Source organism: Nyctibius grandis, chromosome 8 (genome assembly GCF_013368605.1).
Source record: "Nyctibius grandis isolate bNycGra1 chromosome 8, bNycGra1.pri, whole genome shotgun sequence".
Taxonomy (NCBI): domain Eukaryota; kingdom Metazoa; phylum Chordata; class Aves; order Nyctibiiformes; family Nyctibiidae; genus Nyctibius; species Nyctibius grandis.
The window spans coordinates 5,530,521-5,556,542 of NC_090665.1; the positions used below are offsets into that span (position 1 = coordinate 5,530,521).

Consider the following 26,022-nt stretch of genomic DNA (forward strand, 5'->3'; position numbering starts at 1 on the left):
AGGTAGAGAAGACCTACATTCTGTCATTGGATAAAGGTCTTTAGCTGAGATCAAAGCAGTTACCTACAATTGCAGGGAGAAAGCTGCAAAACAAACTGTAATTTATCAGTAAGGATTTTTCACTCCCTTAAAGTATGTACCATCTACAGCAGGCAGAAGAGATAGGAAGGCAGGAAAAAAACCATCAATCATTAGAGAAGCTGCCCTCATTCACGGTTTTGCCGTTAGCTATGAAAGAAATCCTGAACACAGGATAAAATCTCAGTGCTGTGTGTTATTACGTCTCCCTCAAAAAACGTCCTTTAAACGAAGAACACCACATGCACAAAGCCATGGGATCCCACCGCTGCAACGTTTCTGCCTTCTCTCCACTCTCTTCCTCCCAGCTTCTTGCTAAAGCTGAGACCAGATTGTTTAATTTCAGCAGAAACTCCAGGAGAAACCACAATACCAGACAAAAGCAGAACACGGCAGACAAAGACCGCAAGATCCAGCCACTACAAACCGAAGATGCACAGAGTCTAACGGGAAATAAAGTGCATCATTTTTAAGCAAGAGTAATTAATCACCAGCAGGGATTAATGGAGGAACAGTGGAACTGCTGCTGCTTGAAGGCTTTACACCAAAATTAAAAGTTTGATCTGAATAAGGTGCCCGACCCGCAGTTGTGCCCACGCCGCAGAAATTAACGCGTGGAGTCCATCATCTGCCCAATGACAAGGTGGGTTTGACCACCCCGAAATCCAGGAGTCCACAAAAACAGAAAACTATTTCACAGGGAGGCAGCCCCGCCGGGGGAGAGGCTGGGAGCAGAGGACCATCCCCTCTCTGTCCTAACCCGCGCGATGCTGTCCTGCTGCCCAGCCCGGCGGGGACAAGCGCGTAGGTGAGCTCTCACACCTTCATGTTTTAAGCCGTGAGCTCACCAGCTGCAGGATGGCAGACAGGCTCTACCCAGCACAACCATCCTTGCTTACAGCAGGTGAGCATCTAGCCTACAGTTCCCTTTTATTTGTTTCCCACCAGAAAAACATCCTTACTGCATGCAGTAAGTACTGTCACAAGAAGATGTTGCAAGCTGTAACCCAATGGTCAAACGAACTTATGGAGCTGTACCCCCTTGTTTATACTCCTAATTAGTGCATTTAATTCTCAGTTAAAAAGCCCAGGAGGCACCCTGCCACCACACTAGCACTGGAGGCTGAGACCTGCCTCACCTCAGCTCCACTGCAGTATCTCAGGGCTACAACATCCACCACGTCACTGAAGCCCTCCATCATCACCTTTAAAATACGGCAATTAATTTCAACCTTCTAAAAAGGGATAGAAATGACCAGCATAACCAGCCCCAGTCCCTGCCGGCAACAGGTATCAAGCGCAGAGTTGCTGCCCTTGCTGCCCCTCGTTCAGCACCAGCCTTGGCTGTTCAAACCCATCCCTCATGTTCTCCAAGATGTATTGCATGTCATCTTGAGTGCTGGCCAAGTCTCTTGAACAATTCATTACTGTGCTGTGGTTTTCACTCCCCCTCTCAGTGCATCCCAAAGACACCCCAACTTAAGTACCTTCCACTGAAGAGTCTCACCAGACCTCCTGTCTTGGTCCATGAGTGTTCCCATCCAGTCACGTCTGAGGAACAACAGCAACAATGACAGGGACTGGACCAGCTGGGCTGTTTGGGGAGGAACTGAACCAGTTCATCCCAAGTACAAGTACCTGACCTGTAGTATGCTAACAAAGCTCAATAGTCATGGTTCCGGTGCTTGGATGCTGAAAATCCTCTCCACTGCACCCCCTCTTTTCCAGCCCGACTCCTGTTCCTCCCCTCTCCATGCACTGCTGTGGGATTCATCTGATCCCACAGCCATGAATCAGAGGGCATGGAGGTTAGCTGAAACCCCCCAAGCACATACCTACCTCCCACACCAAGCCTGCACCAGACAGGTTTGTCCTATCAACAGTATGGGGACAGTGACAGCATTCAATCCAAAACCCAGCCAGATTGGTCTTAAAAGGTCCCACATTTTAGCAAAATTAATACAGTGATGCTCCTCACATTCCCAAATACTCGGCTATTCAGTGCCCAAACCCACCAACTCCCCCCTGCCCTGTCCATAGAGATTTCTGGGAAGTGGCACGTTTCTGCTGCAGCCCCGCACTGCCAAAACAAACAGGGGCTAAATTAGTGACAGCATAATAAATGCAACCCAAATACAAATTTAAAACTCCAGGTCAACTCCCAGGATGGCAACAGGTTGCTGCCTTGGTGATAAGATGTGGCTGCATAGCTGGGTCCCTCCTCCTTCCCTGCATGCAGCAGAGTCCAACCTGCAGCTCTACAAAACAAGAACCTACGATGACTTTCACTTGTGCTTCTTCCCTGATAATTAAAGTGAATCATACAAATGAGCGGCAACAAGAAAATCTTCCTTTTGAAGAAACCTGGCACTCTCTGGACCTGTGACTGTCCCTCGCAGCCCACCTTGCTGCAGCCACCCAGGACCTTCTCAGCATTACAAGACAAATAGGGTTGGAGACCCCAAACATCCTCGGTCCAAGCATGTTTCCCTGGTTCAGTGGAGCACTAAGGAGGAGATGCAATGTAATGCATCTGCCCGCAGACAGGTACCACACCACCGCTTCAACCCTTCATGGAAGTTTTAAGACTAATTTAAGTGTTGCACAAACTTCTGGGACCAGGCTGAATTCCCACCTGTGAATGTACCATGGGAGTTTGATCATCACTTAAGCAGTTCTTCAGTACAGGAGAATAAAAGAATAAATAAACAGGGAAAAGAGAAAGCACATCCATCATATACTTAACCACCCTAAACGTGCAAGCTAAAAGGGAGGGAATGAAGAATAGTATTTTCCCCTTTTCCCTCAGCCTAGCATTAAAAAGACAGGATACACTCCTAACTATAAGCCTCCATGAATGAAAAACTGGCAGAGTCAATAAAATGTGAAGTAAACCTAATTCATTTTTACTGTATGACCTACTTTCGGCAGGTTTTGATTCACATGAGCAGCTAGAGCTTCAAGGTGGTGATTCGGCAAGGTCTGTTCATTAAAGTCATTCTTTTCTTTATGGCTTTCGGCTTCAAGGGATAAGAAAACACATTTCTGTCAGAGGCATTCACCAAAAAGGCCCCCTCAGCACAGATCTCACAGCAGCCAGGGAAAAAATGGATATGAATGTAAATGCTGCTTCAGAACCGAAAGATGATAGAAATGAAGAAAGTCTTCACCGCTGGAGGTGATGCCCCCTCTGCTACCCACCTGAAGCCCTGCACGGCAGGCAGGGATGCTCTGGGGGGGGACCAGGGTGACAGTCCCCGCTCAAGCATCCCCTCGCTGCAGCCGTGACTCAGTTGCCCGCCTCGCAGGTGCCCAGCCGCCACAGGTCCCTGCCTGCCCCACAAAGGAACAACAATGTCGGTGCCTGTTTGCTCTGACAGACCAGGGTGCAAGCCCGGGGCGCGGGGCCAGGACCCCTCTACCACTACCCTGACAGCAGCAAACCCCTTGAAGCTCCCAGCCCTCTTATGCTTTGATAATTGATACAGCCCTGACAGCTTAAAAATGACTTTCTTTTCCCATCTCCAGACAAAAAAATGAATTTGAAATAATCTGCTGGCTCTTAGTTCTTCATCGCACCCAACTAGTCCTGGAGCAGTAACTGGGACTGGATCTCAGATAAAATGCTGCAGAAAGTAATTTCCCATGTTGGCTCGAGCACCCTCTCCCTGCCACCACAGCAGGGGCGTTCGCAGGGTCTCCTCGCCGAAGGAGGAGGCTTTCTTCTTTGTGGTGCATCTATACCTGCTTGTCCCTGCCTTGTATACCCATGCAGCCTCAGGGGAGAAAAATGTAATAAAATTTTATCTCCTGACCATGTGAGGGCCAGTAAAATAAAGGGGAGCATGGTTAACGTGGGTCAGGCTCATAGGCACAAAAACACTTGCCCAATACTCACCCTTGGACACCCAAGCAGCCCCATTTGATTTCAACAGGGCTGTTCATATGCTTGGGCCGAACGTGTAAATAGCTGCATTATGAACCAATACGGACAAGACTGAGCCAGTCATCGTTAAATAACCACCGAGGTGGTCTCCTTTCCTTACCGCAACACCAAGCAAGCTGGGTGCCCAACCTCTACACAGCAAAAATTTGTAAGCCTGTGGGGAGCTCACGTTAACCAACAGACGCTGCTGCTTTGCTAGCAGATACCTCACTGCGCTCCTCGGGGAGCAGGAACGCTCAACCTCGGGCCAGGGCGCAAGCAAAGGCGCGTGGCTGAGCATGGGGAGCCTTGCAAGGCCTCTCAACAGTGCACGTTTCCCAGATAGGTATCACATGATAGACACATTTTGGGACAAGGGAGGAAAAAAATAAAATAAAAAAAAAAAGTTAAGTTTTTCTACCAGGACACCATCATTTGAGGCTTTGAGCAACCTGGTCTAGTGGAAGATGTCCCTGCCTGTGGCAGGGGGTTGGAACTAGGTGATCTTTAAGGTCCCTTCCGACCCAAACCAGTCTATGATTCTATGTATATTTTTGGTCAAAAGAGTTTCCTTCCCCCACCACCAAAGTAAAGGATCTGGGAGCAAACATCCTTCCTGCAAAAAGGGGGGAAATAATTTCTGGGTCGAGCCAAGAGAACGAAGCAACAAACCCTCTAAAGCTCAACTGAATAAAATGCCATGCAAGCTTTTAGGCGGAGCTGGGACTGACCTTCAAGACTGGCCTAGCTAACCCTAGCTGCCTTCTCATAAAAGAGATTAAATAAAAATAAAAAATCATGCCCTGGTGTTCTGATGGACACAAATCCCCTCCTGGCATCAGCCCTGGCTCGCCAACAGTCAGTACATTTAAGACTTAACTTCCTTCTGTCACCTTGAAGCAAAATATGCAGCTATACAAATGACTATTTTTCGTATTTTGAATGCAATTGGGGGATTATCCAAAAATAAGTTGCTATCGGCCTCCTAAGAGACATGAAAAGGTCGTGGAGCAGGCTGCAGAATATTTTCCCAGCCTTCCTCAAAAATATTTAAACCTACGTGATTTCTCCATTTTTAGGCCTTCTTTGGGACTTTTTCCAGAAGTTCCAAAAAATAATAAATTAAGATGGAAGCGCTTCACAAAAGGAGGACGCTTAAGGACAGGAAGATAGATGTCAGTACTTCTATGAACTCTGGCAGCAGAGACACGGGCAGATGGAGGAAGCAGCGAGGGAGCTCAGCTCAGCTTATCACGCACACGGACCCAGCGGGGGGGTACCCGTGCCACCAGCACTGGGCATCTCCCTCGGCATCATCTCGGCACGCGTTGGGAGCGGGGCTGCCCGGGAGCCCCAGCTCTGCACCACGCACCGCCCGCCTCCTCCTCTTTGCACTGCCTCGAGTATTATTTTAATTATTATTCCTCTCTCCTTCCTTTGGGATTTTTTTTTTCCCCTCCTCCTTTTTTGACTCACCGGCTGTTTCACTGCTAGCCAAAATACCTTCTGCTCCAGGGAGGGAGCTGTGGGGAGCAAAGTCAGGGCTGATGGGGGACCTGCCAGCCCCAGCCCCAGCCCCAGCCCGCCAAGAACCATGTGGGATGTGGACTTACATTTTCCACTCATTCAATCACAGAAAACTCCTTGAAGGACATTTGCTAGTTCTCTTAAAGCTGCAATAACAAAGCAGGTTTCCAACGTTTGATTCACGACACTGACTCAGGCTCTAGAAGCCTCTAATTTTGCCATTAGCTCCCAGCTAACGGGATGTTCCGATCTCACCAGTGGGTTCCTTTGTGCAGGGACTCAAGTGACCTCTGGCACAGGCTGAAGTCATCCTTCTTCTTCTCCTTTCATCTTAATTATTATAGATTTTTTTTTTTTTGCTATTAAACCAAGTTCAGAGAGCCAGGAAGACTAAGTGCCCCCGCTGTGGCACTCCTGCTGATACCCACAGGAATGTGCCTCCTCAGAGTTAACGGGAGCAGGTTCACAGCATTGCCATCCAGATACCACAGTGCAGTGCAAATCTTTGTGCTATGAAACCATTTCTCAGGATGACACCTGATGAAGACGCAGGCTGGGGACATGCTCCAGCTGGGACATAGTGGACCAAGGGACAGCTCACATGGCCATCGGTGTTAGAGTTGGATGCACAAACGTGCTGGGGTTTGAAAGGGCAAAGGCATGTACACCATCCATGTTCAGTGCTTGCACAGGACCCACCACGTCCCAGCTTATGGAAAGAGCTCATGGATGGCACCAAAGGTAAGTGTTCATTGTGAAGGCACCATAAAAAGAGGTATTGGAAGCTATCTGAAAAGAGCAGATGCCACTCATCTTTGAACATCTGACAGACACAGCCTAGACAGACACACACAAATGCTTTAGGTCTTACCACCAGCTGACAGGCAGCATCTAAAGTCAACTGGGTAAAATTCAGTCTTGCCTCCCCATCTCGGCTGCTGGCAGAGGGGCTGATGCGTTACCTTCAGAAAAAGAGGTTTGTCCCATTCCAACAGCCTATACAGGCCGCAGACGCAGAGACAAAGATGCCACCAGCAGCGCAGAGTCAGGCCAGGCTCTGCAGAAAGAGGTTTGCTGCTCTGACTGGCAGCTACGTTTCCATGGTTAAGCTTTCATCCAAAAGTCAAAGCTACCTGCATAGAAAGTGAACTAAATCAGTTTTACACAGTGAATCCCACACCGCGACACAGCCACCTGCCTCTTTACAAAAATGCTGCTCTTCCCAGACACCTTCTGCTTGTTGAGATCTAAGACACGTTTGCATCCTCCATAAGACACCGTAGCTGTGGGTCCAGGTAATCTGTGCCCACAGCTGCCCTCTCACTCAGCTCCCTTTTATCAATTCTTCAAAGCATCCCCCGATTCTGTTAAATCTGATCTCGTTTCTACGCCAAGCCAGTCAAAATACAATTTGTTAGCATCAATTCTGCACTCCAGTAGGCTTTCTCCTCTGCTGCTCAAGACAGACCAACGTCTCTGTAGGATCTCAAGTCCTGCAAGGACCACAGCCAAATCTGCAGCTACCAAAGGGCCTCCTTCCTTTGCACTATTTGCACCAGCAAAGGCTCTTTGGAGAATGGAGCAACGGGAAAGCCCATTCCCTCCAGCTACCAGCCTGCTCTATACTGAACGTTGAACTGAAGATGTGCTGAGACTCGTCTTTTTTTCAGCAGCGGCTTCCCCTCAATTCTGACCCCAAAGCCAGTTTCTCCATCCTTGAGGACTCAAGGTCAGTCGGACCTTGGGAGAGGCAGAGGGTGTCTGCTATAGGGTGGTTTGTGCACATACGGGGCACGTATCTCAGGTGAAGGGAGTAATCTGGGTACTTTGTAAATGAGCTGGTGCTCACCCGAACGTATCCTGCAATCCTCATGCCTCTTAATCCATCTGCTAAATACAGTGTTTTCTGCTTCAGCTGCACCTCTGCTTTTTCCTCAGGGTGAATCTCTTTTCTTTCACAGTATTTTCTGCCCTTCCATTCCTTTTGCTAAAATCAGCAGTAAATCTTGTGCTAGCCCCTAATGGTGGGCATCAATAAAACATGACCAGCCTTCCAAGTCCTTTGTTTTCCACTCAAACATATATTTGCTTTCTCCCTTTCAGTACTATTTTCCTCTAAGCACTGGCTCAGCTGGGGGACTTCTGCACCACCGCTGCTGGGCTGACACCATTTAGATGGATGTGGTGGGACCGCGCACCCCTGAGACCTGCCTTACTCCTCCATCATTCGGAGGTGCTCATCTATTACAACCATTTCCCTTCACATTTTCCTTCGCCACTCTGACAAAATATTAACATCCCTCTCAGACGCACTATATTTGCTACACAGTTTTAGGTACCTCTGCTCCACACAGTTTTATTAGAAGCCTTTGTACCCATTAAGACCTGGAAGAATGAGTGCCAATGGCCTTTTGTAGGTTAATCCACAAGAGATCAAGAGAGTGCAAGACATCCTGTCTATTCAAATTACTCATTTTACAGTATAATAGTATGAATATTAATATTGTCCATTGAAAAAGTGTGTTAATTAGGATGCTGGCAGTTTTCTGGACCACTGCCACACAAAGTAAGCACTCGGGGTATGTGACTATTCAAGCCAAGGTCCCGAATCGCTGTTAACAACAGCAACATGCTCAGTCCCACTGCAAGAGCCAAATAACCAAAACAACTAATAAGGGAACAACCTACAGAGGGTTAATGTTACTTATTTTTCCTCTACTAATTTCAGTTATTCCCCTTCCTAGAAAAACAGTATTTAACCAGACCACAAATCATTTGCATAGCGCACATGTGCGAGTTGCTGGGAGGTTTTCAAGCAAACTGAACAAACGCCTCATTAATAACTAAGCGCCAAGAAATGCAGAGAGAATTTTGTACCAGACTACCAAAAACCATAGTAGCTTATTCTTCTGACGCTTGCCTCAGATTAAACACTACACTCCTTTGATAAGACTGGCTTGGGCAGATGAGAAAACGGAGAAGGCAAGGTCCGCGTACGTACGAGAAGGACACATACCTGGGAGGTCGTTATAGTTCATACACCATACACAGTTTTCTTATGCAGGTAAAGCTTCCACAAGCTGGTCACTGGTACGTTAATAGCACATAGATGATCTTTAACAGATATGATATTCCCCCTTTCCAGTTTCTGTGTCTATTTTTATCCTATAGCATGGGTGTGCAATCTTCACTGTAGTCTGCTGATCTCAAGATTAATCTACATTTTCTGCTAGCAAAATGAAAGGTCAGCTATGGACCAGACACCAGTAAGGTCTCCCAGACACCCAGGTACTTACGGAGCTGATTAACTGGGTGTCAGCAAGCATCTTGCCACAGAGGAAGCAAGCAGATGTGTCGTCCTGGGTACTGCTGACCCCAGGACACCACCACTGGTTCCCCAAAATGCTTGAGATTTGCCAACACATTTTTCTCCCACTTCAAAATAAGCCCCAAATCTTCTGGAAGTTTTTGAAAGAATGAGTTTTGCATAGAAGGGTCTGATTTGAATGAAAAACCCACAGGTTTTGTTTGGCTGTGGTGTTTTCCCAAGGCGGAGGAAAAGCACATTAGACCCCTTGGACCTTGCTTGTTCTGCTTCAGGGGAGGTAAGTTCCTTTGGGATCACTCTAAGTTGGGAACATGAATCTAAGTTTCCCACCTGTGAAGCTACTGCCACGGTTAAAGGGTTGAGTCCTTCTACTCCTTGGACAGGTTGTAGCCAAAACCTATTTTCACAAACTGGGGTTTCTCAGCATGGTGGGACTGACAAAACTTACAGTATCGCCCTCTTCAACATATTAAGAAATGCTAATTTTGGCTCATATCCATCAGTCAAGAGATCCAGTTTCTCTCGCAGGACCTTCAGCAAAGCTTCCTAGTCCCATTTACCAAAGCAGAAACTTGAAAACATCTGCCAAGACCTGAGGACATCTTTTTCAGAAGCTCTCAGCACCCTGACCTGCAGCGTACGTCAACAAAAGAAAGAGGTCTACCAGCAGAGCTGAAGGTCAGGTCCCTTTTTGCCTCAATGTAAACTAAGGCATCTAAAATTAAAGCAGACTTCTGCAAGCCCAGATGACCAGGGCCTCTGGTTTTCGGATTCCCAGCCTGACATATGGGCCTGCAGACGAGATTTTGCACGTGCACGTACACGCAGAGGCATGGGGTGAGAGAGAGGTTCAGGCACAAAGAATCGGGCTGTTGAGGACCATCAGCTGGAAGCAGCTGCAGAAACCTCTGATAATTCCCCAGGTTACTGAGCACTTTGCTGCTTCGATCTCTCCCTGGCCAGAGCTATCTCTTGTCACCCACCAAAAGCTAATCCTCTTTTTTCTGATTTCACCTCTATCTTCTCCCCCGCTCCCCTACAAGTGCAAAGCACCTTTAATCTTAATTTCAGATGTACTTTTCATGCTGCTGCAGATGCGTTATCTGCAGCTGACAGTATTCACCACCTATTTCTCCTTAGAGGACACTGCTTGACCTTGTAAGAGCTTCCATGCCTCCAGCCTTAGAAGCTGAGCCTTTCTGTGTGAATGGATCACAAGTAATCACTTTTCTGTAGCCACTATTAGCAGTGAACCAGCTACCCAGAGAGCTCCTGCTCTGGGTTGGTTTTTTTTTTCCTCCTCCGAATGCAGCATTTTTCCCCGGCAGAGACATATTATGGCAATTCAGACACTGACAACTGTGTAAATCACACCCAGGCAAAAGTTATTGATGACCTCATTCCAGTAAAGTATGAGATGATCAGGCTGCCCCACGGTATTTTGATCATCTGAGAACCCTGAAATTGAAAGTCACAGGCTCCATTTTGCTTGGAAATCTAACAAAAGGCATTCACTGGGACAAAAGGCACTTAAGAGTATTTCTCTTAAATTATCTCATTTCACACCAGCAGTAACAAATACTCATTTTCCTTTATTAATACACTTTCCTTGCCCATAACCGTTCTCATTTTTCTAATTTTGAATTAAAATGCTTTCAAGTTATTGATCCCTTCTGCTAGAAATCTTTTCTTCTCCTTTTATTAGCTCTTGCACACAGCCTAATTTCAACAATACGAACCGTGCATCCAACACAACCACCTTTCTAGCAGACCTGTCTCCCGGGAGCCAACGTGATTAATCTCTCCCATGCAACGCCAGTCACGTTCTGCAGCCCCAGCTCCTCCGACACTGCTGGCGTGCTCAGATCGGTACTCTCGCATCTTCTATTAAATTATGTCATTAGCTTATTCCTTCTCAAGGGCCTTCCCAAATAGGTTGTGAATGGTCACCAAATAAGGGAACAACAAACCCCAATGCTCGGAGTGCATGCTGGAGCTTTCAGGAGCATTTGCTCTTCCCCACCCTTGGATTTCCCCCCGTGCCAACGCATCCACGGGCTCAAACAACCCAAGCAATGTTCCTAGGATGGGAACAGGGCTGAAGGCAGTAATTAGCAGGGGCTAAGGTGCACACTGCCACAGCTATGCCAGGAGCTGCATCCCCTCCCCAGGGATGCGGGCTGCCCTCGGGGCTCGGCTAGGGCTCCCCGCACCCTCCCCAGTGGGCACATCTCACTGCCGGGGGTTCAGCTGGAGCGAGGGACGGGGCTCAAACACTACCCCGCGCCAGCCTCTTCCCCCACTGTATTTAAATCCAACTCGTGACGTGCCGAGTCCTCACTAAACACAATCCCAGGCACCGTATCACAGGTTTAGGGCTTTTTCTAGAAGAAAGGCAACAGATTTGGAAGAAGGTGGATTGTCTTCGTCACATGGGCTAACGCAAAATTGTGCTCTTACCGTCAGCCCTTTGGCTAGCCTTTTGGCTAGCTCATGTCCCTTGCTGCATGCCCACGTCCCTTGCTGCATGCCCACGTCCCTTGCTACTGGCACCGCTCTGCATGCAAGCCTGCATCTGCTGCAGAACAGCATGGGAAAGGCACCGATTTTCCTTGGCCGTGCCAAGTTTCAGCTAATACAGGGAGATATGAAAAACACCAAAACCAAAACCAACCAACCAAAAAAAAAAAAAACCAAACCAAAAGCCCAAGTTAGCCATAAGGGAGAAAAAGGCCGTGAGATGGAGGCGCAGCCCTGGTGCAGTGCTGTAGCATCCTTAACCTGGGCAAGCAAATACACTGTACGTACTCTGCAAAGCTAAATGCCACGACTGCCGTGGCTCTTCTATCCCAACAGATGCTGTTCTTTATCAATTAAAAAAAAAAAATTAAAAACACTGGAGGAGCTCTTTCAGTAGACATCTGAGGGACCAGCTCCCTGTCTGGCTGCTATAGGATTTTAAGCAGATGCTGAGTGTTTTCTGTGTGACCAGGAGGATTCACCCACCAACGCTGCCCTTCAGCACCAGGGATCAAGTCTTGGGGTTTCTGCATTTCGGGCAGTTTCATCACTACAGCAAACATAATATTTGCAGAGTCTCAAAGCACAATTTTACGTTGCGTTTCAGAAGCCTGCGCCTCTGACACAAGGTTCCCGTTTTCTTTCGCAAACCACCCCTCGTGTTAGCCCTGCTGGCATTCACACACAATTCTCAATTCATCTGGAACAGGCTATTTACAGAAATCCTGCTGAACTGGCTGTCTTTCTATTAGTTATGTAGAGAAAAAAAGCTTTGGCCTCGATCCTGGACCTGCTGAATTGAAGTGTGAAAGAGAAAACCTCTGAAGCACAGGAACGTGAAGGCATTTCCACCGCGCACCAGCAGTGCTGCCCACTTTGGCTATAACCATAATTGCTCCAACAAAACAAGAGACTAATGGCAAGTCCAGTGGTATTTGCAATTTTTTCCTAAGCCCTGATCGCTGCTTACATGTGAATTTCTACTTCCACAAAACAAAGATGCATTTCCAGCCTTTCATATTGTCCATAAGAGCTTCATACTCTATAGAGGTTTTTATGTACCAGATGGGGAGGGGAGAGGTTGGCTGGAGACTTCTGAATGCTCAAGTTAGATACTGAGGCATCTTATTCCCAACTAATGGTTTTGCTCAGGGACAAACTGCAACACCAAGGAAAGTGTTAGCATAAAGACTTAACAACTGCAAGATGTGCCAGAGCAGAAACATCCCAGCTTTTCAAAAGGGGATGCAAAGCACGAAAAAAAGAGTAAGGTGGAAGGATGAAATGGCTCCCTGTCTGCATCTCACCGCTGCCAACGTGGGGCTGGCCCCGGAGACCCTGGCAGAAGAGATGATGGTCTGCCCAGCACACCCCCTCCACTCACCAGACCTCTGCACCAGCCCCAGCAGTGTGCCGGAGCCCAGGGATGGCACACTGTGCTGCTGACTCCCACGGATGCCACCAGCTGCTCAGCACTTGGAAGACCACACCACAAATTGAAGGCTCAACTCCTCACTACGCTTTGTAGGGATTTTTTTTCTTTGTCATACAGAAGCAGTGAAATATTAGGATTAAATCTAGTAGGTGTTAACGTGGATATACAGGTGTCAGAAAACGTGGGCAGAGACCTGAGCAATCCATGAAAAATGGGACTGCTACCATGAACATCCCATTGCAGTGACTTGCTTTTCTTTCCGCTCCTTGGCGTGAAGCAAACCAGCTTAATTCACAGCAGAGATAGGTGCAGTACTGCTCTCTGTGGACATGCCTCAGTCCTGGCTCTGCGAGGACAGATCTGTCATGTGGAGTTTAAAAGAAAAAAGTGTAAGAGAAAAATCTGCTTAAATATTTTTTTTTTGTCATTGAGGTTAACGTGTTCAACCTTTCCTCAGCAACAGTCACCTGTAAGTTTGGGTTGTTTTTTTTTTTAAACGCAAACCAGCACTGCCACACAAGACAAGGACCCAACAGCAGGCACACAGCCCTGCCAGCCCAGCGCCCTGGACATTACACCCTCGATGGGAAAACTCAAGGATAAATGGACAGGGAGAAGGAGAGGCCTTGGAACAAGCTCCAAGGTTTCCTTCCCTATCCTCTGTCTGGCACGCCGACCACCACTTACCATTACAACAAGGTTTCTGGAGGAGGAGCTCGGATGAGAGCTCAGCAGCAGAGGCTCCCATCCCAGCCCATCCCATCCCATCGTCCTGGGGCCCCCACCAGGAACCTCTGCAGTCACCTCAGGGTTGCTTGCCCAGATGGAGGAACCACCCCTGAAGTTCACACACCAACAGTTGTTTCAAGGAAAACACAATGCCAGCCTGTGAGGAATGAATCACACCTTTCAACTAATAAGGAGGCATCCATGAGTTAAGTTTTTTTAATGTAGCTGTTTTACTGCACAAGCCTGATCTCATTTGATCTAGACACCATGCAGACAAACATAAAATATACTTCTTCACACTGACCCTGTTAATAACTATTTCTCGAGGGAGTAGAACAACTGTAACGAGCTAACACTATTTGTTTATTTGGAACACAATAGCTAGACTTACTGAAAAATATCCTCACTCAGCACTAGCTGGAAAAAAATAAAATAACAATTCCACCAAGCTAAGGCAGCATCCAGCGAAATGTGACCAGACAGGAGCGCGGTGCGTCGCCCGTCCCCTGCAGCCCAGGTGAAGCATCACCTCCAGCGTGGGGAGCATGTCACCCTAATGGGTCTTGCCCAGATAAGGTGCTTCTGCCTCTTGATCTTTAGTGCCGGTTGAGAGCTAAGAAAGCCAACACAGCTTCCAGACTGGGCTTGAGGGCAGCTCTGTAAAATTACCTATGGACATCTGAAATCCAATTCTCTGTCCTTTATGCAACTCTCTCCCCTCCACAGCTCCCATATTTAAGCACATTTGGCTGGATTACCTCCCTGTCCCTCTTTGCCCCTGCACGCCCAGGTCATTTCAAGTATCACTTGCCATCAGGTTCAGCTTTACAGTGGATTAAGAAAAAAAAAAGACCTGTAGAAGATTACTAATTTTGGAAATTCACTGCCACAGGCTGCAAGCACCCCTGTAAAACAGTAGAAACTGGGGCACAGCAGCATCCCTCCCACTCCAGGGTGGTCCTGCTGCCAATGCTGCTGTGGCCCTTGGTGAAACCCCCCAACCACGCAACTGATGTATCCCAACAACCCAAGAGGCTCCTACAGCCCCTGAGTCCAACCGCCACACTCAAGCAGAGATTCACACCAAGAGAAAGCCCACCAGCTCCAACCCAGCACCTGCCTTTCTCATCCTCTTGCAGACCTGTGGGCCACAGCTGAGTCTCCTAGATGCATCCCATACTTGATGTTCTCTCTGCTGGGAAAACTAAGGTGATGCATGAAAAAGGAGCACGTACCAACATTTCTTCTTTAGGAGCGCTGCCCTGCCCCAGTGGAGAGCAAAAAATCTTAGAGGGGGGAAGTTTGAGAATACAAGTAATCCCTGGGACGTCACCACACGGGTCTGCAGCTCAGCCCAGCCTAAGGTAGATGACTGTGGGCAGGGGCCAGCGAGTCCCAGGACATGCAGTGCTGAGCACACAGGCAGGGATGCTGGGCACCCACAGGCAGGGACCGAGCCCTGCATCCCCACCAGGGCACAGGCAGAGGAACAGCCATGGCATCTCACCATGCTCCTGGTACCACACAGGGCTCCCCGGGCTGGATCACCACAGCTCGTGCTAACGAAGGCTCAGGTTCCCCCACATCCCTCTGCAGCTGATTGCAGTGTGCTCTGCAGTCCTAACTGACCTCCTTCTCGGCCACCTACCCAGGGAGCCAAGGGAGACAGGGCTGGAGGACAACAGCAGTGTGGTGGGGACGAGGGGATGGAGTTGGGTTCCTAGCTACACACTTCCATGAACACATTCAAACACAAGAATTTAGAGATCTAAACACACAAAAAAATGTAAAGACCTAAACAACAAAAAAAAAATCACACCAATCTGCCATTCTTATGTGAGGGGAGGAAAAAAACCCACAACATTTGGAAGCAGGCTGTGTTTGCTTGGCACCTTCCATCTTTAGGTAATTAGTGTAAAGGGCTTCCCAGGTAAACCTAAGAATAAACTGCAGATTTCAAGAGAGACAGGCTTCTCGCTGCAGCGAGCCTTCAAAGCGTAAACAGGAGAAGATGCAGAGCTCCAACCAGCTCCCTGTAGGCATCGCTTCCCTTCAAGTCTTCAGAGTCAGCCACAAGTCAAGCTGCATCAAAATTTGAAAAGGTATAAAAAATGACAAGCAAGAAACGTCTCTGAAGACAAACACTCCGGCAACTGTGAATGCCTGAAATACACAGCCTGGACCGATGCTCACAGGTTACCGCTCCCCCCATCCCCTTCCCCAAACCTTCCAAAAGTCCTCTCCTGACTTCTTAGCTGAGAGTGGCACCTTCAGAGCCAGGAGGAACAAAATTCTTCCCAGCTCTGAAACCTACTTTTCAGTGCTGCTTTAGATTGTTTAGCTCAGCTGACCTACTAACAGGCAACCACTGCTGTACTTTGCTCCTCTGGGAACCAGCCTCACCCCCAACCTTTTGTTTTCAAAAGGCTGGTGCAGGGGCACCTAGCACACCATCTCCTCGTAGATGGCTTTCCAATGCTGGCACCACCTAGCAGCTCCCAGCTCTGCCCCCAGACCACCCCAGCGTTGCCCTGCTCCTGATTTTACAGGCAGAGGGTTGAGGACAGGGATGGAAAAGGAGAAGAGAGAAGTCATTTAGCAAAGGTCACTGGAAAAGTCCGCAACAGGGGGGACTTGGCCCTAGGCTCCCTGTGCACTGCATTAGGCTCCAATTCACTAGACTAACCCAATATTCTTCCAATACTATAAACAAGTCAACAACAAAAATCAGCAGGTACCAGTTTCTACTTAGAGCAAGATGCTCCTAATCTGCTGCCTTGCAGCCCAGGGTTACCATTAGATGGACATATCCTAACAGCAAATGCTTTTTATAATCTACCCGAGCCTTACAGCATCCATACCTCCACCCACTGGCCATGCCCACACCCTTACAACATACTATTGTAAGATACTACAGTGAGCAGAGCAAGGAAAGCTTCAGTAGGACAAGAAGCTGCACCTCCCGAAAGGGAGAATGATGCTTTCACATGGAATAACCCCGATTCTGAAGAGTTGGCTATTTTCTCAACAGCTCCCTCTGCATCCCCATCTCCCAGGTCAAGCAATGCAGATGGTAGCTGGATGCCCAAGTACATCACCATAAACAGACCCAAAGAGCCTGACGAAAGTCAAGGGATTTTGAGCAACCTCAAGAGTAGTCATGCAAGCACAGACCAGCCTGACAACTCACATGGACCAATTTCACCTGGGGAGCTTGAAGACCTCTAGGCAGCGAGCCTTCTCAGACCCCAGTTTTAAATGAGGTCTTCCCAGACTGTTCTGCTGCAGCTCCACTTGCATAAAACAGGTCACACATCCAGCAGCACTGGTCCACAACCATGAAACCTATGGATACTGGAGCCGTACAACCAACCAGTGAATTGGCCCACTTTACATGTTCTCACAGAAGACCTGAGAAAAGACAAGTCTGAGTTCCTAGTCCAGTCATTCCTACGGGATAGAAGGTGGCACTGGAAATGGTGCTTGCTCTGCAGAGGTCTGCAGAGCAGGTGCTTGCACAGATCATCTTCTAATCGCAAGTCAAGGAAAGGGCTCTCCCTCCATCTCTATCTATGCCTGGCACCCATACAAACAGCGTTGCAAGACCAACCAACGTGTCCCCCATGCTCTGCAGCGTGCCGTTGACTTTACTTAGCATCTTCAAAGGTAGCTTTTTTCTCCCAGTAACATTTCAGGTATCTTTTTATCCTGCAAAATTGTGCAGTATTTACAGAAGCAGAGCACCCAGCAACACAAGGGAGAGTGGACAAATAGCGCTTCACAGACACATCAGTCTGCTCCTGACCTTCACCCTGTCCTTTCCCATCACAAACTCTGGAGAGAGGGAAAGGGAATAGAGATTAAAAGGGAGGCAATACAGGAATACCTTCAAACACCTTTTATAACCTGTGTTCTATAGGATTGAAATGTAAAAAGCACCTTTCCCTTATATTATTCAGAAAGCAGCAAAGTTAATGTGACATATTGGTGCGTAGGTGTGTGTGGGCTGGTTTCTTGGGGAGAGGGAGGGAGGGCTCAGAGCTCTCTCTGTTTCAGAGAAATGAAGCAGCACAAGATGTACCAGTTGCTCTGGTAACAAAGCTTTTTTTTTTTTGCTTTTTTTTTTAAAAAAAAAAAAAATGAAACATCATTTTAAGCATTTTCCAGTTAAGACTTCCTTGCCTGCACAGCAAAAACAAGTCCTCATTTCAGAAACTCACACCTCCCATTTGAGTCAGCAAGGAAAGGACCTTCTCCTCTAGAGATACGTTAACATCCCAGGGAAGCTGGTAAATCGAGGTCGCCCGTTTTCCTTCTGATAAAGCCAGCACGCGTTACCAGGTACCAGTAAGCCAGCCCAGCCCCCTCCCACGTCCCAGTAAGAGCTGATAAAAGCCTAGCACCACTCGTGAGCCAGTGCCCAGGGGATCAGCAGAGACCCCCACCCCGGCGAGCATCCTCGCACAGCGGCACCCCCTCCTCTCTGGCGGCACGGGGAGCCATCCCAGCGGAAACAATGGCTTAATATTTAATACTGTGCTTGTAACACACAAGGATTATAAAGCAGCTTGTAAGTCTCGTAAATCCATTCACACTTGCACGGCTCTTACATGACCTTGAAGATGCTGGGTGGCCGATGCCCGCCCACGCGGGTCTGTATCTGGATGTGGATGCGAGCGGTCCCAGTCACCACCAACACCAAAACCATCCCAGTGGAAAGAGGAGCCCTGGATGGGGCACGTCAGCTCAGTGCTGCTCCACTGGGGCAGAGGCAGGGTGCTTTGCCGTCCCAGCTCCAGCACTAGACCACGGGGAAAGCTGGGGAGCCACCCAAATCAAAGGGGATCAACCCCTCCTGTGTTTGCCTTGGTCCACAGCGACCATAAGACCACGATGAGGGACGGCAACACACGCACACGCGCCTGTGGCTACACTCAGCTATAAAAGCTGTGTGTGTAAACTAAGATTAATTCTTTACAGCAACAATCCCCAGGAAATATTAATTGTGTGCAGCACGGTAACTTCTTCCACATGGCTAAAAGCAGCAGTGATTAATTATCACACTATTGACCATCCGCCTTTCGGAAAGAGAGACAATAAACCAACCGATTATTAAAAACAATTAATGTCATTCTTGACTCAGGCTCATTATCTGAACTGCTAATAACGACCCAGGAACCTGCAGGTCTCTGTTCTCACCAGGGCCCAAGGCTTGATCAGTGGCAGCCGGGCTGAGCCGGACTATGGGCAGGCTAAACGTGGCACAAGCTGCACATCAGTTATTTTCTCATACCTCCCCTCTAAAAATAAAAAGTAAAATTAAAAAAAAAAAAAAAAAAAATCTTCTAAAAGCCTTTCTTTAGCATATTCACCTGCTCCTCCTCCAGCCTGCAGCAGTGGGGTGCCCAGGGGGGCCATGAGGAAGGATGCTGCTGGGCAGGGGAGTGCACACCCAGCACTCGGGAGGGCAGGACACGGCCACCCCTCCTTGTCCCTCATCTGCCAGCTCCAGGACAATGCTACCGAGAACAGGCTTGTGCCCAGGACATTCTCAGCGGTTTGACTCGGAGATCAAAGTGTCCCGTCAGCCTTGCTGCTCCCAGCTCTCCAGCAACAGGCGACCTGGGATTTCAGATGCTTTATTCACTTTCCCATACCCACACACCTCAACATCTTCATTCCCTGGCTCCAACCTGGGGGTTTGCCTCCAGATGCATCAGTCCCAGCTTCTGGCAAACACCAGCTGGGTAATAAATAAATAAACCTTGACAAAAGGTCTTGGGATGCAGTTCCTCATCCTTTTCCCCCATGTGTTGTATCCCAGACATACACAACCCAGTGCAACAAAGAACAATTGCAAAAAACGTGTCCCCTTCAAATGGCTGGCAGGGGACAGGGACAGCCCATGGCCAGGCACCCTGCCTGGAGGTGGCTGGTGGCACCCCGAGGTGGCTCCTGGGGGTGACCCCTGCTCTGCAGTGACAGCAGAGGAGCTCCCTGGGGAGCCACGGCTGCAAGACCTGCGGCTCGCGGACCCCACACGCTCTAAATGAAGAGTGCAGAATAATGCTGCGTAATGGCTTAGCGATTATGTGGCATTTACCAGCTAATTAAACAATCAATAGTTACTGTGCAGTTATGGAGTTAGCCCACAGTACCGTATCTTGTACCCTGTAAAATAAAGCCTTGCTAAAGCTGTAAATGGAGAGCCGCATCCCCAGGGCACTCCGCAAAGCAGCACTTGGCATTAATGACTGTTGTCCTCCTGGTAGGGCTGGGAAGCAGCACATGAGTATGTAATCCCAGCACCATTTATCTCCCTGTTCAATGCTGTAACACTACAGAAGATGAGAGAGGCAAAGGTTACCCATCTGACCTATTTACTGATATTTTTTTTTCACTATTGCAAAGACTTGCATCAAAATCCTGCTTTGGTGACACTGTGCACGGGCCACCGCGTGAACGCCCAGGGCTAAGGAGGCCTGAAAACACCAGGGGATTGCTTTGGTTGTTAACAGAGCCAGTGCACAATACATAGCCCACTGCATGTCTTCGCCCAGCTTTGTAATGGCCCTTTGGAAAGGTATTCCTGAACAATCCAATGTCCTTTTCCTTTCCACCCATGTATTTATTGGTGTTTGACACAACAGCTGTGGCCCCGGTGCTGCGATTTATCCAGGCAATCTAAGCATACACAGGATTTTAAGGACTTTTTGCTTGCTCTCTAATGCAAAGCAGAGATAAGCAATAATAATAATAATCTTCTGGAACATAAAAGCAGCATTTCCTCACACTTTAGATAACGCTCTAAAGGGTCTTAGTGATTGTTGTGTTTACAGTTTTGCTTTCAGCCATCAGCTACCTGCTAAAAACCAGTGAGGCAATGGCTCAGTTCCCTACGTCCACATCATTGTATTCCTGTTAGCCATTTCTTTAAATACCTTAAATAAAAAAAAGAAAATCCAAGGACATAGAAATCCACTACTGCAACAATGTCTGGCACAGGAGCTAGCAAGCTCTCAATCTTCTATAAAAAAAGAGTTTACAATCTGTAACATTAGATGCAGGATTATTAGAAAATAAAGAAAAGCTTCCGATTCAATTAGAGAGATAAACCATCACCAGTGCAGTCCCTCATTAAAATAAAAATCAAGCTATTCACAAGAGATTGTTAAGCAGCGAACAAGGAATGTTATTTCTCTCTGCAATTATCCAAAGAAAAGAGCTTGTGGTTGGGGTCAGAGGAGAGTGAGCAGAGCGGGTCACTGCTGAGGGTTCCTGCAGCGTCCAGGTGTCCCTGGGGTACAGCCAGAGCTGGGAAGCACCCCAGTGATGTTTTAACCTGCAGTCCTGAGCAAAGGAAGGCCTTTACCTGAAAATACAGAGATCAATCCGAGCAAGTCACCTTTGCCTCTGGAGCACAAGCCTCAGAAACAAGGCTTTGATTTACAGCAGCACTGTGTACCACCCGAAAGGAGCCTTCACACCATGACCCAGAAAGCAGGATCAAAGCAACCCGTGCAGTGAGCTTCATCCCGGTGCCCACGCTTCAGCAGAGGGGTGCACTGCCTTTGGGAGCTCTGAATGTGCACCAGCCTTGGCCAACACGTCTTTTCTCTTACAATCAAGGAGAAGGCACGTGCTGTGGCAGGGGCTTCCCAATCACAGAATGGTTTGAGTTGGAAGGGACCTTAAAGATCATCTAGCTCTAACCTCCCTGCCATGGGCTGGGACACCTTCCACTAGACCAGGTTGCTCAATCCCTCCAACACAGAGGATCCTGAAGTTGGCTCCATGAATCGCTGCTCCCTGATGGCTCCTGTTACTGCTGTTCTACCAGGCATTTCTCACACCCCCTGCCCTCTTGGGCTGAGGTATTGTTCAGTCGTCAGAACAACATAACCATGTGCTTTATCCCATGGGATCAATAGGAGGTTTGCACCTTGCACGTGTCCCTCCAGGTCCTGGGCAGGCCAGCTGGTTACCACCAGGACATCTGTATCCTCCAACACAAATATGGCCATGCAACAAGTGTAAGAGCTGGCTGCTAAGTGAGGTTTTCTGGGGGAAACATCAGGATGCAGTCCTGTTTTGGCAGCCTTGCAGTACACAAACATAAGATGCTCTCCCCTGATTCTGCCTCTTCCCAACAGAAGAGCTCCTCTGCTCGCTTCAGAGAGGGCCCAGCCATGCAAAGGGGAGGTGATGCTCACCAGGTGACTGCTCCTGGCAGAGAGTGCAGGGGTTGGACCTGCAAAGCTCAGGCGAGGAAGCCAGCACCAGAGGAGGCACCACAATGAATTATTCCTTCCACATCTAAAAATACAACTAGAGACAGGCACAGCCTCTGAGAGGACAGCAATGGTGCACCTCGGGTAGCACCAGCACAGAGGGGTGGGAAAACCCCAGCCCCACCTGAGATGGGTTTGAAATGGCACTGGACCAACCATACAGTTACAGAGGACTTTGCTCCTAGGTACAGGCCACTTGTGAAGGCTGTTTCAGAAGGGAGCCAGAAGGTCTGTGTGTCTTGAAAGCTGATCCATTTGTTTTGCTGCAAGAGATAAATACAGCGGTGGTATCTGGAGAAAAAGAATCACAGAGATCTTATTTCCGTGCTAGGCTTTAGGGTGGGACACCATAAACAGTTACGTGTGCTTTATATCAAAGTCTCCTTTTGTTTACAGAGCGGGTGCTACTCCAAGACTCCAGTTGGAGAGCTCTGAAGTCAGTCTTAGCCTGAACTCCTAGCTCAGTACTAACTTGGGTTGGCAGCAGAGTTCTCCCCGCCGTCACCGGTACCCAGTGAATCACACCGAGGACAATCCCATTACTCTAACAAGCTAAAAACAGTTAAGAGGGGGATTTTTTCCTTGTACAGCAGGAGAAAAAGGGAACGCAGAAGCGTTCACCTCCCGGAAAGCCCACACTTGGACGTTTCTGGGTGGTTTTTCCTCGCTTTGAGGTAACACACAGACACACCAAAAGAATCAAACACAGCAAGAGGAAACGCGATCAGCAGAGCCGTGCTGCCAGCAGCGCCAGCACCAGCTTATTTCCCTTTTCTGCTCTCCACAAAAGCATGACGCTTTCAAAAGGCCGTTAAAGGCACATAGTTTCCACTGATTGTTAGAAATATGCACCAGTTAAAATTAGGTCACCCTCTACCATTATTTTAGCCGCTGAGAAGAAAAACAGTTCAGAAGGGAGCTCCCGGGGCGGGGGCAGGGGAGCACACGGTGGAAAAACAACCAGTACCAGAGGGGAAGGCTCCCTGGAATACAACCTTGATAGGAGCACTTTGGGTGGGGTTTTGTTGTGTTTTGTTTTGTTTTTTTGTTGTTGTTTTTGTTTTGTTGTTGTTGTTTGTTTTTAAAACAAAACAAAACAAAACAAACTTATTCCAGTTCAAAAATTCACACATTTGAAACTCCAGCAGTTCCAGTTCATCTTCACTTCACTTCAATCCTTCTATCCCCGTACTGATGGGATTAGCCTACAGCAGCGGGAAGACGGGGAAAACCAGAATTCAGAATAAATATTTCCTGACAGGTAACTTTTTAAGCCCCCTTCTCTTCTCCTCTTCAGCAGGGGCAGCTCGCTGCCTTTTACCACACAACAGGCAAGAGCTGTGCCCAAGCGACCAAGTAAGAGCACATGAACACGTTCTTTTCTATAGTCAAAAGAGAATATGGGCACGACAGGTACACAGGATCTCCGTGTGCACATATATACAAGATGTATGCCCACCCATACAGAAGTTTTTGGAGAATGAGGCCCAGGAGAACTACTGTCTCCCAGCAGACCCGAAATAGTTGGCAAATTCCTCATGCAACCACACCGAGAAACATCTTCCCACCAATATATCAAATGCAGACAATCCCAGACTGAAATATTTCAATCCCTCCCCAACACCACAAGAATAATCCACAAAAAAAACCCCACCAAGACGACAAATTCTGGAAAACCCCCAAGCTAAGAGGTGTTTGGGGCAGGTGATGTAATTTAGCAGAGAGTGGACTTTTTAAACATTTCTGTAAAGAAGTTCATGGCTTTAAAATTCTGTTCTCCCCAGTCCCCTCACTATTCTCATCTGGAAAGCTGCTTCCAGATGTTTACAGAAATTTAAAGCGAGCTTATCGAGTGTTGTGGTTTTTCTCCTGCGGCAGGTTTCCGCTGGTGGACAGGGCAGCAGCCAGCCCGCGTGCGAGCAGAGCACTAGACTGTAGCAAACTCATTTGGCAGCCTACTGCAGCCGTAAACTCAGCTCCTAGAAGAGACCGAGATTTATCTATTGAAGCGCAGGCTTTTCACTCCCTCCTCATCATATAATCAATAAAAAGCAACTGGAGGGAGATGAAAAAAAAAGCGATTTATTTTCCAGTGACAGTTTCAGAACTAGTATGAATTGCTTATTCTAAGAGCTCTGCATGCTACACGGTACTTGCACACAAGACCAAAAAGCTGGAGTTCAGTGAAGCTTCTTGTCAGGCCTGAAACAGGTCAAACCTAGCCAAGACGAATTGCTGGGATGGTCCGTGTTCAACACATGGCCAAGGCAAATGGGATCACTTCAGGTGGAGCCCTTACCTTATAGACCTGCCCATAGGTACCATTGCCAACAAGCTCCACCAGTTCAAAGATTCCTGCAGGATCCTAGGAGAAAAGGAAGAGAAAAAAATATATTTAATAAGCAATCAGCAGCATTCGTGTTACTTGGCCTAAGTGTCCTTTTTGGTCTGGTGCGTCCTGGCCGTTGACGTTCTGGTTTGTCAACCGAGATGAGCAGATCTAGGGCAGCGCTACATGAGGACACGACGATTTGGGATGTGGCACCGAAGCCCCAAAACCCATCCCCAGACCCCGCTGTGTGCCCAGCTAGGGAAAGGGCAGCCGCACACAAGCGCACACGCGTGCAGAAGCCGAGCGCACCCGCCGGCACAGTTAAAACATGATACAAGCCGAGAGGAACGAGAGAGAGTGGGGAAAGAATAAACCAGCGCTGCTATTTTCTCCTCTTGGTGGGATTTCCCCTTCCAGAAGCTTTATTTATACTCTTCCGCTCCTCCTCCTCCTCCCATATTTATCACTCCAGCTTCGGATAGCGTGATCCCCTGGGAAGCCGGTGGATGCGGAGGGGTCCCGGCCCCTGGGGGTCTCACAGCCCTGCGGCCCCCCAGCCCACCCACCCAGGGCACAGATGACCCTGGCTCCCACAGCACCATCCATCCTCCCTGATGGATTTTGAGTCACTTGAGCTATGGAACAACTGGGCGTCCCAGCAAGAGCTGCCAGCTGTGGTCTGAGAGCATGCAGACAGGGCAATTAACGGCTCTGACAGGCAAAGGAGGATCAGGCAGCAGCACTCCTCGAGAGATGGGAGAAGGACATCCACCACCACGTTACGGACACAGAGGTTTCATTCATTACAAGCCCGCATCAGTTCAAGATGACTTCTGGGTCCAAAAGTCAAACACTGGGTCTTTGTGAGCAGCTGAGAAGCAAGGTTCAACATATTAATAACACCGCAAGTCAATTAGTCCAAGTCTTGACGTGACTGAGGCACCTTTCCCCCCAGCCCAGAGCGTGCACTGCCGCATACCTGCTGGGGTTCAGCACACCTCCACTCCAGGGTCACAGCAACCCCTCCGATCACCCCATACGTTTAGACATGCCCCGTCCTGCTTCTGCCTGTTTCTCCATCATATGCACAGATCCGTTATATGGGAAGCCCTGGGGAGCCCAAGCTCAGCCGTTGGTGGTACCTCCTGCAGCAAAGGGTGGGGAAGCTGCTCTAGAAGAAGGCTTGTCCACCAAGGACACGTCTGCCCTGACGCAAATATACCCCAACAAACCTTCAACTGGACACTCAGGCAACGCGGGTGAAGCTGTGGCACAACAGCTTTGTAGCACCCAGCATCTTGGCCGGGTGCAGACATCCCAAGGCTTTACTGCCTCGGTACCAGGCAGGGAAATGCCACAAATGGATGGGAAAGGGAACTGGTGGTGGGTTTGCACAAACTGGGTGAGAAAGGAAGGGAGGAAACATGGCAGCAGCTGCTGTTTATTTTGTGAGTTTCTTTCCTAGGGGTTGTTCTCTGCAGTGCTGAAACAACTCTGAAAGAGGCTTTTCCAGGGCTACAAGTGTATCTATTTTTGAATATCCACTAGGAAATTAAGGGAGAAGAAAGCTGTGCCTAGGGCAGATCATCAGGAGGTTTGGAGAAACACCCAGGACGCAGCTGGTCAGTTCAGATAAAAAGAACTGCTCTTCACAATATGTTTTCCAACCTCTTTCCACAAAATCCTCAAACCAAAGAGCACCCCCTCTCACCATCCCAGGTCACTTCTAGCTCATCTAACACACACAAACATCAGGCGCGGTACAGCTCCACCAGGTTCATCCGAGTCCATCCATCACTTGGTTGCACACCCTCCAGCCCCGTGCCTGCCTCCGCTGACACCACCCCACTGTGGCCA

General features: G+C 48.5%; 1 protein-coding gene across 1 annotated transcript in view; it reads right to left on the bottom strand.

The window, feature by feature from the left end:
- TNIK (TRAF2 and NCK interacting kinase) overlaps positions 1-26,022 on the bottom strand; it is a 158,810-nt gene that overhangs the window by 107,455 nt on the left and 25,333 nt on the right. The window contains exon 2 of the mRNA XM_068406081.1: positions 24,133-24,198. Within this exon, the coding sequence (XP_068262182.1) occupies positions 24,133-24,198 (66 nt within the window). The remainder of the gene's footprint in view (positions 1-24,132; positions 24,199-26,022) is intronic.